Here is a 16061-nt window from a genome sequence, read left to right as displayed (position 1 = left end):
AAATGCAGATTTAATGAATTCAAATAGTCTGTAGCAAATGTAAATCTTTATTGAGATTTATTTATTTATGGATTTAATGCTTGAATTTCTGTCTATGCCAATAGATTTAAAATTACTGCGGTTAAAATGCTGGAAAATCTTAATTAAGACTTGTAAATCTGTTCGAGTTATCATTTGTTTGGATATTTTGCTCTACTTATTAAAGTCACTTATGGTTTGCTCAAATACTTAAACTTATAGCGCAATACTTTCTAGAAGTTTTAGCATCAGTACGAATATTCAAACAATAATTTATGCAAGTTGTATGCATATAATTGCTGTGAAAAACGTGTGTCGCAGAAGAAAATAATGTAATAATGAAATGAATTCTTAACAATTAATTAATAATGAATTATATAATATATTAGTTATGCTGAGTACTTTGTATAATTAGCATATGTATAATTAATTATTAATTAGTTATGACAATTTGTTTTATCATTACGCTACTTTCTTCTCTGACGCTCTCATTCACTTCTTTTTTAACAGGAATTATTAGTTACACCGAAAACCGAAATACTTCAAAATATTTTGAGACCCACTGAAGCTTTGCTTCTTCCTTACTGTTATGTCACGTCACTTAGGAAATCAGTTTACTAATGTTTAAGCTTTTAATTAACTGTGTTTTTAAAGTCATATACTTTAGGGTATCGCTAGGAAACATATATTACTAGGTAAGGAGAACTGTTTACGGGTGATCAAATATGCATTTCAATAAAGGTATTTCGGGGAAAATAAATTGAGTGCTGTAATTTCTGTCTGACTGGGATTCGGAAATTCTGTAGAATTTTTTCACATATTGAAGACGAAGCTTACTGCAGTATATTATTCAGTTACTGAAATATTTTGGTCAAAATTAGCAAATATTCATTGCATTTTTGTCATAATCTTCATGGTAATAATTATACAGCTTGCCGAAATTTTATTGCAGCAAGTTATACAATGATTATAATGATAACAAGTACACCGTAAGGTTCGAACATTTTCAGTCAATATTTTTACATTTCGGATTATACAGTTGATACAGTAAAATATTGAAGCTTATGACGAAAATTAAATATTTTAGTAGCATTATAGCATCCTAAATGAATTCTTTCTAAACCAACCAAATACGATTCCAAATTAGTTTGGTCTTTTGTGGGAAAGTCGTGTTATAGAGATCATGTTCAATGCTGATATTTGCTTATGTTTTAGAAAAAAGGGTGAATATCAGAATTAGTCGTCATGGAGGTGATTTCGACGAGAGGCTTTATTGTTTATTTTTTAACTTAAATTGCTGTGTACCATACTAATATATACGACGAAGTTCCTTCTTGAATATAGTCTTTAAAGGAGCTTTCACTTAAAATTTTGGTGTCCGCCGATAACATCGCGGCAAAAACATCGTGGACGAAAACGTCGCGGAGAAAACAACGCAAGGTGAAAACGTCGTGCTACAAAACATCGTGGGAGAAAACATCGCAGTTCTAAAACATCGTGGTACAAAACATCGTCGTAGAAAATAAAGCGGTTCAAAAACATCGCAGTTTAAAAACATCGTCGTCGAAAATATCGTGGTAAAAAATAAAGTATCTACAAATCATCGCATGACGATAACATCGCAGACATGCTTTTTTCAGGTTTTAATAATTGTAAATGGATATTCCCATAATGATTTGTGAGCGCAAGGTGTAAAGAAGGATAAATTTTACATTCACATATTTTATTAACTAATCAATTTTTGCTGAAAACGTAAGAAGGAAACTTAAGCATAGAAAATTAAATGTAACTTATAGATTATACTTTTCATGAAATATTACCAGTAAAAACTTTATAAAAATGATTTATTAATGGCCTTTGTTAGTTAACTATGTCGGTTTAAAATTCTATTAAGTGCTGTAAGTTGCATTAATTTTTTATGCTTAAGTTTCCTTTTTATTTTCTCAGCAAAAATGTATTAATTAATAAAAAATATGAAAGTAAAAATTATCCTTCTTTCCATCTTGCGCTCACAAATCATTGTGGGAATATCCATTTACACTTATTAAAGCATGCCTGAAAAAAGCATGTCTGCGATGTTATTGTCATGCGATGATTTGTAGATACTTTATTTTTTACCACGATATTTTCAACGACGATGTTTTTAAACTGCGATGTTTTTGAACCACTTTATTTTCGACGACGATGTTTTGTACCACGATGTTTTAGAACTGCGATGTTTTCTCTTTGCGATGTTTTCTCCCACGATGTTTTGTAGCACGACGTTTTCGCCTTGCGTTGTTTTCTCCGCGACATTTTCGTCTGCGATGTTTTTGCCGCGATGTTTTCGGCTGTAACCAAAATTTTGACCAGAAGGAATTTCATGTGCATACACAGAAGTATAAATACTACATAGATCTTGTTTTAATGAGACTTAAGTGTTTTATAAGAAAATATTTCGAATAAATGAATGTCCAGACATTCGCATCTGTAGTCAAGAAGTGCTAACTGTAGCTATCCTTAAACACCCAAGAAGATTTCTGGAAGGTGATTTTCTTTAATGAGATCATTAGGCTCATTTTCTACCTTCGCTTTTTTTAAATTATTGTCGTTATTATTTCCTGACCTTGTATTTATGAAATAAACAACAGATATAATTAGAGCTTTGGGGATGAAGAGATTTGCTTAGTTTATATATTTATGAGTGTTTAAACAACAAAAATATTTTTCGGCGTTGAGCAGAGATAGAGAGGATTCATTCTTCTTGAAGACGTTGCCATAAAGTTCATAATGCAAGTTACGAGTCCGCCCTATATTTTTCTGTGTTTGTACGGCTGTAGATATAAACGTAATCCACGACTCAAAAACAATCTGGCATTTATCCTACGCAGTTGAACAAGCAGTGAAAATGTACATACATTGACCTTTAACGCTGAGTTGAGTTTAGTGGCTCTTTGACATTACGTGTAATGAAAATAGGCTATTGTAAAATGTCAACTGGAGGGATTTTTCGGATGAACCAAACACTTATCCTATTCTTCGAAACGTACAAGGGGAAGGGAGGAGAGTGAGGGAAAAGAACCCAGTATGGAAGAACTGTGATAGGAACATGAAAGTAAGTACACCTGCAATTCTGTTTACTCACCTCCTAACTTCAGAACGGAAGATTGAAACAAATGCTGGTGGAGTTGATTTCTGAAGTTATATTATTCCAGACGAATATAAAATAGTCTGTTCTTCTGAGAAATCTGTATCGTTGGTTCATAAAGTACGCAGAACAAAGAGCTTCTCGTACATGTGTCGACAGCGGTTATCTAATATCTGGAGTTCAGTCTGCGCTGTTAACAAGCTAGTTATGCAGAATCAAGCTCAAAGCAGAAGCATACCAAAATTTCTATTAGAATTTAATAAGTGAAAGTTTTGTCACCTGTTTGGAAACTATTTGGTTAGCATATGATATTTAAACTGCAATGGATTGCCAAATAGTTATTTTTAACGGATAATTAATAAGTTCAAAAACACGAACTGTTCTTGACTGGTAAGTTTTTATTTTATAAATATCTTTTTTACTTGAAGAAAAGTTTGAATAAATTCTTTAAGTACATATTGACAGTAACGTTTGGAGCACCTACACCCTCCTAAATCCATATAGTCTATGTTATTACTCGGCAATTTATGGCTTCAGTATTGTTTAGGTCTGCGAAATCTCAAAGCATGAATTTTATGGCAGAAACTTTTGTGTGTATATAATTATATTAAAAGAAGACATTGTTAAATTTCAGAAACATTTTTTTAAATGTATATTATCCTATTTTTAAAGAAATAATTTGAAAAAGTTTAAATTACTTAATATTAATTTATTCAGTTATCATAAATTCAGCCATAGAAATAAAGCGCTGGAATTTAAATTTAAAGCAAATTAATTAGTCGATGATAAAATGGAATACTGTATTATGTTTGAAGTTACTGATATTCTAATTGTAAATTCTCATTTTTCTTAAAATAAAAAAAAAAAAAAAATTAGGGAAGCATAGTTTTACATAAATGTAATGCTTAAAAAGATGAAAAATAATAAAAGAGGCTTTAATTTTATGTTTTAAAATTTATTTTCGGATTAACTGTTTGTAAACACTATAAATATAATAATGTAATATCACACTTTCTGCTTTCAAGAATATTAATAAAAACGTCTTACACATATCGAGACTGCATTAAGAAAATTATTATTTGTTTCCTCCATTAGTTGTGTGATTACTGTGCTAAACAGAGATCGAAAAAAGTGTTTTGCAGTTCGATAGTGTGAATTTGATGAATGTTTTTACTGGTTTCATTTACATTTAAAGGATAAATTAATTTGGGGAGAATGGTAAAAGTCTAGTTCAAAGTAAATCGGTAAATTCATATTATAGGGAATAGCTAATTTTTTGTTGAGCATGAATGAAAACCAAAACTAATTTATTTCTTCCTTACCAGGGCAAAAATTATTATTAGTGCTTCTAGTTTAAACATGATATTTGTGTATTGTCGAGACACTTATTCGCGAATACTAAGGTACGTCCAAGGAAAAATAATAGTTGGCTGACAGAACAAGTACACTTACTTTGACGTGCAATCTCAGCATATGGGTGACAAAATAGTGTTTAAACAGAACGTGAACGAGAAATGTGAATGCGCAAGGTGCTGAAACCGCAAGATACACCAGAGCAGACAGCGTGGTCCCGCGATACTTTTCCGCTAGTCTTATCTTGCGGTTTATTTATTATAACTCTTCCCGATGATGCTCTGAGATAAAATGCCCAGGAATACAAGCATTTTTAAACCACCCGCTACGACTGAGATTCTGATAAGGGATTGTTTATTTTCTTTTATTTTTATCTGGAAATCTTCCCACGTCCCATGAAGATGATGATCTCACTTGCATTATTGTATTATATTTGTTTATTTGTCCTGTTCTTTTTCTTCATGCTTCCACCAACTCGTTCCTTATTTGACGAACCAACCGTAAAGGGCCCAAGGAAGCAACAACACGAACAAAAAAGGAAGACGTTTAAAGTTTGAGGAGGAGGAGTGGCCTGGGCTTTATTGGCCAATCGCAGATGTTCATGAGTTCAGGTTTATGCCCCAAGAAGACGGGTTCTGTCGGTTGTTCCGATACCTGTTGTCACACGTGCTTTTTTAGTGAAAGAAGGATGAGGTAGAGCATCCAAGCGCGCTTGGAAACCTGTTGCGCCACCGTCTCGCACCTCGCGCCATCATCTCGAAGTATTTTCCCCCGTTCGGCTGTGAAGTGCGCCCATCACAATGGGGCCACCTAACCCGACACTGCAGCGTCTGCCGGCGTAGACTTTGATTTATTTGCTGTTTTGAAATCATTAATTGTAGTGATGTTCTTTTATTTATGGATGCTCGCAAACAGCATGGATTTAGTGCGCTGATATGGCAAATTTAATTTATTGAATGCTGCGCAAGATTATCCAATCTGAAGAAGTTGTGACTTTAGTTTAGATCTTGTAGCTGGTGTGACTAAATTTTGAACATATGATACGAAAGCCTAAAACTGAGTTTAAAAAAACAATTTCGCTATCAATAATTTTGCTTTCCAGCTGTTAATTTCTTTGCAATTGTTATCATGCACAGTGGCTTAAGTTGCGGTATTATATTACACAGATTAAAAGAAAGGAGGAAATGCAGATGTTTTAACCTGATTATGAGAAAATATTTCAGCTGCTGTAAAACTAATAATTAATATTAATACAGCAAAGAAGACGCGTAATATTCGCAATCAAGCCATCAAATTTGAGAATTTTGTTTTAGGCTAAGCGGATAGAGATTAGTACTAACTGTTCTGCAATTATTTAGTGGGTTTCGGAAAGAAATCTTTATGGATGTAAGCATACGTAAAAAAAATTGCTCGAAATGTGAATTTATATTTGTTGTGAAATTTTCTTTCACTTGGAATGGCCGTTTCGAAAGATGATTTTGACCTTGAACATTTAAGCAATATCTTTGTATATGTTATTTGTCTAAAGTAGCGTTCGGGTTTTAATTTTATTTCTTTGGAAGAATTACCAACCTTAAAATGCAGAAATATTTGTTTTACATTAGAATTTATGAGCAGCTGTAGAAAGTGGATCTCAAATTTATAAAAAAAGTGTTGGAGTATCATGAATATCGAAGCAAACAAAGCATCGTGATAAACACTAGTGAGTTCCCCGCTGTTTTACAGAAGTAGATTTAAAACTTGCGAGAGATTATTTTCAGTGTATTTCAAGGTATGCATAGTCCCCCCGTATCTCCCAAGCTGAAGACGTAGCTTGTTTGTGATGCCCTAACAAAACAGCTTTCTAGTTGTGATATGCATTTAAGAACATTTTGTATTTAATATTTTGACGTTGCACGAAAGATTCAGCAACAAGCTGAATTTATTTTTCATCATTCTGTGATATTTATGTCACTGTATTTATGACATTACAGACTCATCTTTCAAACAAGGCAAGAAAGTAACGAACAGAAAAATTACCTATTTGGGGAACATATTGAAGTCTTATTACTTTCGGAAAAAAGGTGAATGTATGTTGAAAAGAGAAAACACTTTCAATCATCCATTCGGATTAGTAGCTGCAAGCAAATACGGACTGAAAGTTGCTAACACTGGACCAGCATAGGGGTCCCCGTGCTGGTGCCCCAACATATCCGTGGGCTCCAATCGAGAGCCCTCCAAACAGACGATCCGCCATGCCTATGGCGCAGGTAGACAACTGTTGTCGCCGGTTTGCACCCTGTCAAAGTCCCGTCCATCCAAGTAACCATGCTGGCTACGGCCCTTGGTGGCCTAGTCCTGTCCCTCGTCGGACGCCGGCAATACCGCAGGATGCGCATTATTACAGAAGAGCTAGAAGCGGACATTACATGAACCGGTACAACGGTAAGTTGAAGACGATAGTCAGATTCTTTACACGGCTGCAGTTTTGCGTCATTTAATATTAAATTAACCGATTGAACTAGCCGAATATGTCTCGAAATAATTTCAATTTTGAGAGAATCATCAGTAAAGTAACTCATTAACATATTTTCAATGTGACAGGCAAAGGCAACATAACATTCTGTTATATAAATTTTAATTAGTGTTCTTATATAGTACAACTTTCTTGTAATTATGAACTCAGCAAATTTCGGCTATCATTTATTTATTACTTCTGAATCACAAGTAATAATTTTGATAGAGATTTATGATTTATTTCCTTCATCTAAAACAAAATATTTTCTTATGATTTTCCAAATGTACAATGGATGTAGCTCTATGATCTATTACTCTTTTAACCGTCAACCACTGAGATACTCTAATGAATTGTAGGAATGCACGAAAAAATGTGCAGCAAGTAAATATAAGTACGAAAAATCATAATTTAAACGGGCTATAATGTACAATCAAAAGGGGATTTTTCCCACCATATTTAGTTTTTAAAAAATGCTGAAACATTAGTTATTTTAAAAAAATGTATTCTGTTGTTCTCAAATAAGATTATGCGAAAATATTTTTCATAAAAACGTTTCATTCAGATTCGGTAATCGATGGGCATTATGTTTTTGATGAATAGTTTATCACTTAATTTCTTTATGCGCTAGTTCATAAGACTTCAGCAGAAATTTCTTCTCTTGTATGGCGGTGAAAATTACAAACTAATCTAAAACAGTGCGGTGAATTATGTTTCTAAAAGATGTGTAATTTTTTTTATTTAAAAATTTTTATTTTTCCTAAATAATAATGAGCAAGCTAAAGAATTACAATACGACTGGTTTTCAACTCTTATTTTGATTATAAATAATAATAATCTATAAAATAAATTATGTTTAAAAATCATATTTCCGAAAGAAAAATAAGAATGCGTTTTTAATTTAGTATTAATAAGAATTAATTATGGTGTTCTTTTGGCGAAAGAAATGATCATTTTAACTAATTAATTAATTAAATCACTTCCATCAGCCAATTTAAAATAATATTCCTGTATTTTGAATTTAAAATAAGAAGAGACAGATATCTTTTATTCCTTTTTTCTCAAATTGTTTAATTTATTGAAGGAAATATTAAGAGAGTGACATGCGTTCTGATTAAAGTTGCGCATAATTAAAAAAGTATAGTATTTATAAACTTATTTTGTATAGTGTATATAGACTCTTTTGAAATTTCGTGATTTTCGTAGTGTTCAACCACAAATTAACTGTTGTTTAATAATTGTTGGTGGCAGCACCCACTCGTCCTCGTGCGAGACGTTTAGAGCGCCCCCAACCGCGCATCCCTGGTATCCACTTCATCCCATCTCCAAACTCCCACGCTCCAAAAGCGCGTAGGAGTCCTCTGGCTACCGGGCCAGGCAGCCTGCTTGACGTCGAATGAAAACCACGCGCGAAGGCGTTCCTGGATTTCCCAACTCCTGTCAGAGGGATGGGACGTTTTCGCCCCGGAAAAATCTGGATCTTGCTGTTTTGTTCTTGCGATGATCCATTTTGTTGGCAATGTTGGGCCATTAGATCCCGGCAGGAATGCATTTTAACAACTCGTAGTTGAAATCGAGTGTCATTAGAGGTATGATAAATTTTTTATCCTCTTCTTGCCACCTTGTAGTTTCTGCGTTTTATTTTTGTCATATGCCACGTAAGCAACATATGTGAATGATATATGAGCTATTCTCAGTTTAGCTCTATCTGTGAGGAGATATCTTCTTTTCCTCCCATATTTCAATCGATAGATTAATGGTGGATGTACACTTCTTGTAAACACAATAACTGTTAAGGAATCAAATGCATATTGATGTATTCTAAAATCCATATAACAAAAAACTTTTTGTCAATTGTATCTTCCATTTATGTATCTACTTGCAGGCGGTTTCTAATGAAAGCGAGTTTATGTGACGTGAGTTCAATAACCTTACCCAGAAAAAGGTATCAGAGTATCATTTAATGATGAATTCAGCATACCTTATTACCTGTGAAGTAACGTAACATGACAATAACATGAAAATTCATAGTTTTACTCTCATTTAAAAAATATTTTTTAAATTAGTAATGTTTAGAATATGTCCGAAACACTGTAACTGCTGATCGATGTTACTTATCAATGGACGCTTATTCACATGATTTTAGTAGTTCTCTAATTATACTTCTGTTGAATTACTATAGTATTATTTGTCACTTAATAGTTGTCTTCGATTTATTTTCTTTTATTATATTGTTTTAAATATGTCACAGAAAGCTGCAATGTTGATCTTAATATGTCAGTTAATTAATAAAAGATCACCATAAAAGAAATGACAAGCTTCTCAAGACTTAAGAAAAGGAAAGTTATCCATGTTGCAATATAACATTTATCCCCTATTATCAAATTCCTACCTTTTTTAACATTATTAATGTATTTAAAATTTAGAAGTATTGTAAAAGAAACTAGTTTGATCAGATGAAGTGCTTCCTATCACATCATTGTGTTCATTGTAGCATGTATTATTATATGCATATATACATCTATTCTGAGTTAGGATGAATATGAATAATTAAAAATGCTGTACTATTCAATGTCTTAATTTTTATCTATTGATAATATTTAAAATATTATCTGTGTGCGTATGTTTTTAAATCATTTAAACTTTTAGAACTTTAGCTGAAGTTTTTTTTTTTTTTTTCTTTTCTTTTTTTTTTTTTTTTTTTTTTTTCTTTTTGGTCCTTCAAAATATTTCCTTATCTCAGTCCCTTGACTGTTGAGCTAAGAAGCAAATGTAGTGTTTTAAATAATAATCATAGCACTTCTCAGTGCCACTATTTCATTTAATTTACTTTTACTAAATATTTTTAAAAATGTTTAAAAAAAGAGTTTGTAACATCTCCTCCACCACTACCACCATACACATAATAAATTTGGATTTGCTATATGCCTTATTTACTGTATCATTTTAATTTTATGCATTTTATGCACAATTCAGTGCCTTCCATCTTAAACGAAGCTGATTCAAAATTTATGAACTCAGAGAGCTTTACCATTCATTATCTTTTAACTGTAGTACTCTGCGTTTCATTTATTTTTCAGTATATATATCATTCTTACAGAATAACTAAAGCAACAAAAAATATTCCTTGGTCTTGCTAACGTTTTCATTTCTAAAAATATAATGCTGAGCGGAAACGGAAAATAAATTCGTTATAGAATTTTATCAGTTTAAATATTAGTTTTAAATGCTCTATAACATTGAAAACGCTTTGTAATCTTAAATTTTCTTAGGCAGTGAAAATCCGTATAAGAAATCAAAATCTTTTGGAAAAGGCTATAAATTTATAATAAAAAAAATCGGAATTTCTTTTCATAACGATAAACGTCAGAATACACTCTGATTAATTCGTGAAATATGATAATCAAAAATGTTTTGTAGATATATTTTTGTTTCTCTTTAGTTTTAATATCGATACCAGCTCCAATTATAGTTCTTTATAGCTGTTTGAAAAGTTAATGAATAAATATCGTATGAACTAAATATGTACATAGACGAATTTGCACATAATAAAAGGCGAGTTGAAACTAAAGATTCACTTATTAAAGTAAAATACAAATTCTGTTGAAATTATTAGCATTTTCAAATAAATAAAATTACAGCGGGAAAATGTCTTAAATTAATTTCAATTTTTTGATATTTTCTTGCTGTTTTAAATACATATATTTATAAAGCACAATTTCAGATATTATTGACAATTTTTTGTAAATACCGAAATTTACAAAAATTAACTAAGAAAGAATTTTCTAAATGTTACAGCAGTGTGCAATTAATTAATTATAAATTACAATTTTTACTAAATTATTTATAAATTTATAAAGGATGCATGTTTTTGTTTTATAAGTTTTAATTAAAAATATTGATCTTAATCATCCAAAATATCATAATCATTTCTTTTATTAAGAAATATAATGGTTCAGTTCTTTAAGTATCATTGTTAATTAATGAAGTAAATCCTTTTAAATATTTATGCTGCATGGTGTACATTTGGAACGTTCTTAAATGTAACACATTTATCTTTGTACACACTGAAATGTTTTACGTATTAACATAAAAAATTAAGGTAAAGCAGAAACATGCAGCTATAATGAAACGTGTCTAAAACGACCACCCATGATTCCGGATTATCTTGGTTTCGTGTAGAGGTAAGCATCTTAGAGAGCGCTGTGCCTGCTTGTTATTTTTGTTCATAGAAATAAATTCATGTGAAAGATCTTGTTGCTACTAAATAACAGTGGCAAGAAAAGTGCTATAGTTGTATTATGTGTCTCGAACAATATAACAACTATTTATAGAAGAAAACATATAGCGCTTATAGTATAGCACTTACAGAACTTTCAAGTAAATTGATAAAAATAAATATATATTAGACCATATTCATAAACGAACCAAATACAGTAAATCCTCCTTAAACCGACCACCGGCTGTTTCAGATAATTTTGATCATTTATAGAAATAGTCGTCTTAGGGAAGTCATATTCAGTGCCGCCGATGTTTATTTATGTTTTTAGAAACACTGGTTATTTTCAGAAGTATCGACTATGCGACGGTTCACTGTATCGTATTCTAAGGCTACTATATTAGTCTTTCTAAATTGCTTAGTGCTTTTTCACCACTTTCAATTAATTTATTGAGGAATTGAAGGAAACAGATGAATGCATAAAGCTACAAAAATTTTATTTCCATTCGTATATTATTCACAGTAATGATTATTTCCGTATTACTGCAAATGTTTGAGTAGTTTTCCCTATCTGCCTAGAGAAGGAATTTTTTTTCATGAGTGTAATTCGATGGTGCAATTTTCTGTCATATATAATCAGAAGAGTTACAAAAAAAGCCTGAAAACTGTTACCTCGGTCTTAAGTGATTTATTTCATGTGTAAGAAAAATATCCAAAGGGATGCATGTGAGTTTTTTTATCTAGAAAGAGTGTATCTCTAGTTAAATAACTACGTACATCTGTATCACAACATCCATGTATATCCATGTCCATGTATATCAATCACTGTTACAAAGACTTATTAATGTATCTACTGAAAATTCAAAAATTTTATATCATCACATTCAAAACCAAAACACAACACGAATTATAATTTTGATTGGATAATTGTGTAAAAAAGAACGCGAATTTTTCAAAATTGTTATTAAATATAAAATTGCGTATAAGGTCTGTGGGTTTCCCCATGGAAATATGTACACTCATAATAAATGGAAATTATGAATGACGGGTTTTCTATTTAATAAACTTTCGTGTGAATAAATGTAAACTGTATTAAAACTGATTTGTTTATGATCCTGTATTTTAAGGTATATTTTTTAAAATGTATGCAGCTTTGTAGAAAAATCCTTCTTTCCTGGTTATTTGTTAAATACAACAATGTTTCTCTTAAATCCACTGCGCCTTATTTTGAAATCTCAAAATTATGATAGATATTTTGTTTTAGAAAGTTCAGGCTTTTCGCCGCCCAAAAGAAAAAGTTGTTTGACTTTGACATCCATGCCGAAGGGCCAGGTTCGAATCCCGGAGAAGGCATGGATGTAAATTGTCTAACTCTTCATAGGAAGTAACGGTGGCCGCCTGTTATGTGCCTCCATAAAAAAATGACCACCGCTACCGGCTTCAATAGAGGCAAAAAATAGTTAGTGCCCGCCATTAAAAAAAAAAAAATCAGACGTTTCAAAGACCAAATGATAATCTAGTCTTATTTACAAACTTTTAAATATAGTATGTTAAGCCAAGGGAAATGGTGTAATAATTCTGTGAATTAATTTGAGTATAATACACCTATATTACGAACTACATATGTATTTATAAACCTTTAACGATTGCCCTTAAAGTAATAAATTTAATATTGTATGTAAAGACACTAGCTATTACATTTTAAAGTAGAAGCTGAAATTGAGATAGCCATGAAGATAAAAATGCAGTAAGAACTGCATTGTTTTAAAGATAGCAGATAACATCGATAAGTTTACAATTTATGATATAAAAAAATCAAAGGATAAAAAAAAAAAAATTCACCCGATTAAAGTCCTAACATAAATGATACAGGAAATGATTTTTAAAGATGACCGTTAAAGAAAAGAACTGCAGACCGTAATAGCAGATGAAGTACCAATCAGCAGCAGCGCGTAAAATAGCAGCAGAATCTGTCATGTTCAGCAGTCAACAGCAGAGGCAATAGAAATTACGAGAAAAACCGAATAAATCCTTTCTTTTGTTTTCTGAATTTTTATTTTATATGTATATTTTTAATAAACAAAAACTAATTATGTATAACGTGACGCTGCTTAATGTGAACTGTGCTCGTTTGTCCACGGCTATTTTGATAACATTTGATTATGAGAAAAAATATCCTTCAAATTTGTGGTCGCAATGAACTGAAATTGGTGGTAGCAATGGCACTGACTGACGTCTTAATCCCTAATGGGGCGACCTTTCTCTGTCATTTGGCAGTTTTTATTATCTATTTTAGTGGCTCTCAGCAGCCCACATGGGATGTAGTTAGTGACTGTGACCCGTACCGAATAGCCGGAGTTCTAATCCCGGAAAAGGCATGGATGTTCGTCAAAGTAAGTGTCTTTACGGCATGGGGGTACTCTAAGTATATGACGAGACGAAAGTCCTCCCGTATAGTTTGGTGGTAGAGGAAGAGGAGTTGGAGACCCTGATACCCATCTCCTAAAGTGCTCTCCCTCAAGTTCTATTTGTGGAACTGTCACCTTATAAGGTATTTCTTCCGCCTTCTTACTCTATTCGAGAGGTCGGAGGTTCAAGTCCCGGCGAGGGCATTGCTCATTTTTCGTCTCTCCTGCTTCCGAAATAACCTAATGTCTCTACAACCTGTATGGTGCACAAGGCTCTTGCGAACGACAGATGTAATCTTGTATTCCTTGCCACGATGAAATTTGTTAACTTGTTCTGATTCAGACAAGAGAGATTACTCACAACAGTGCTTCTCTAACCTTTCTAGTGTCATGCACTCCTCTCAGCATTGCTAGAAGCATTGCTACCCCTTTTTTTTTTCAAAACTCGAAAAATGTATCTATAAATTCTTTTTAATTAAAAATTTTAACTTGTTTTACAAATTAAACAACAAAAAAGGTTAGGCTGAAAAATTTAAAGTGATGTCTATCCCTTCCCAACTAATAGTGAAATTTTGTTTATGTCCGCTGTATAACCCTTTCTTAACGATATCCGATAAGAATATAAGATAACATAATATATGATTTTACAAATGCGACATTTTCCTAAAACTTTCTTGAAAAATAAGAAATGGGGCTTGTATAAGGTCAACAATATCATCTTTTATCAGCTCTTAATTCACATTATTTTAAAAATGTTTATTTATTTATATTTATAATATAATGAAATATAAAGTTATAAAGGAATAGATAGATTAGTTAGCCTAATATTAACTTCCAAATGCAATGCCAGTAAATTTTTAAATATGATAACTTTTTAAACCTTTACATTTTTAATAACTTCCGAATCTTAAAAGTAACAGGTTTTACTTATTTAGTTATTTCCATTTTTATATTAAGTTTTTTTTTTACGAAATTTAGAAATTTAGAAAAAAATTAGAAATTGTATCAAAATTACAGCAGTGAGATAAGTGTTTAAAAAAATGTACACGCAATTATAGTGAAACCTCCCTAGATCGTGATTTCAAACGATTTCTGTTTCCTGTGAAGGTAGTTTTTTCGAAGAGTTCATGTTCAATAATAACGAGTGTTCTAGTGTGAAATAATGATAATCACTTTCAGAAAAGGCGTGTCCATGAGATCACCATTTTACTAATTCATCATCATATATGGTTAAGTAAGTACAGTGAGCAGTCTTTTACACAACAATTTATGATTCCGCGTTTGGAATTTTGGTCTTCTGGGGAAGTGGTCGCTTTAGAAAGATGATTTTCAGTGTTGATATTCTCAGAAATTATGGTCTTTTTCAGAACTAGTCTTCCTAGGGAGATGGTCGAAAGTAAAGGTTCATTATATTTACGCTTATTTCACTTTAGCTATTTACATTTCTGTTTATAAAATTATGTTCCTGATTAATTACAATGAACCCTCACGTAGCAACTAATGTCAACCATTTCTGGAAGTGAGCAGTACTTTTTTAAGTGTAAACCCCTGTAAGACAGTTACCTCCGCAGAAATCAAAATTATATGAAACCATGGGTGATCCTTTTAGAGATTTATTATTATTAATTGAAACTTTCGTTGCAACATTATTATGCAGTTGATTTTTAGAAACGAATAGGTTGTTATTAAATTATGTGCGTGCTTCCCCTTCCCACACGCGTAATAGTTAGAAAAACAGAAATTCTATTATTAGCAATTCTAGTTTGCCATTTTGCTTTTCTCTTTTAAATTTTTTAATCATTTTTTAATAATACTCTATAAATTTTATTTGTTTCTTTTTTATAAGTCGTTTCTACGAGGCTTTAGATAATCATATCGATGTGAACCTGAGTAAAACGTTTTGGAACGAATTTTCATGCCGAAAGAGGTAGATTACATGCGTCCTATACTTTTTGGTGTTTAAGTCTTTTTATAAACTGTTCTTGTATTCCATATCATAGGAAAATGGATATTATAGAAGTTGCGCCAAAAAATATACGAATTATGTTATTCTTTTATGTGTACTAACTCTTTCTGCTCTTAACAATCGTAAGATAGAAGCCTTCTTTCACTATAATAATTATATGTAACGCATAGTAAGATAGAGGCCTTCTTTCATTGTATAATAATTATATGTAACGCTTAGTTTTATTGATGAAGGGAATACGATTCGGTTTTCCTTTAGAAAGTTTCCCTTTACGGGTAAATTGTCTTTATAGTTAAATTATTCCTTTTATATATAAATAGCTCTCGAGTATTTTGTTATACTTTACTGACCAATGAAATAAATATGTTGGAATAGCAACTAAAGATTGTCGTTTTGAAATAAAATTCTGCTTGAACACTTTTGGTGATTTTGAGAACCCACAACGTACTTAAGATATCAAAGATAGTTCTAAAATG

General features: G+C 31.7%; 1 protein-coding gene across 7 annotated transcripts in view; it reads left to right on the top strand.

Annotated features, from left to right (window-relative positions):
* The window catches only part of LOC118199053 (uncharacterized), a 225354-nt gene that overhangs the window by 196405 nt on the left and 12888 nt on the right, over positions 1–16061 (top strand). The window contains exon 1 of one of the 7 annotated variants that reach the window (XM_035370875.2): positions 5181–6922. The exons of the other annotated variants lie outside the window; for them this stretch is intronic. Coding sequence (XP_035226766.1) covers positions 6733–6922 — 190 coding nt within the window. The 5' untranslated portion in view covers positions 5181–6732. Of the gene's footprint in view, positions 1–5180; positions 6923–16061 lie in introns of those variants that run through there. 7 annotated transcript variants of the gene reach the window in all.

The sequence above is a fragment of the Stegodyphus dumicola genome, chromosome 10 (assembly GCF_044657685.1).
Source record: "Stegodyphus dumicola isolate Sdum_Otavi_A_Nest chromosome 10, ASM4465768v1".
In the NCBI taxonomy this organism is placed as follows: domain Eukaryota; kingdom Metazoa; phylum Arthropoda; class Arachnida; order Araneae; family Eresidae; genus Stegodyphus; species Stegodyphus dumicola.
The sequence above is the reverse complement of the archived record's forward strand: the minus strand, read 5'-3'. Positions and strand labels throughout refer to the sequence as shown.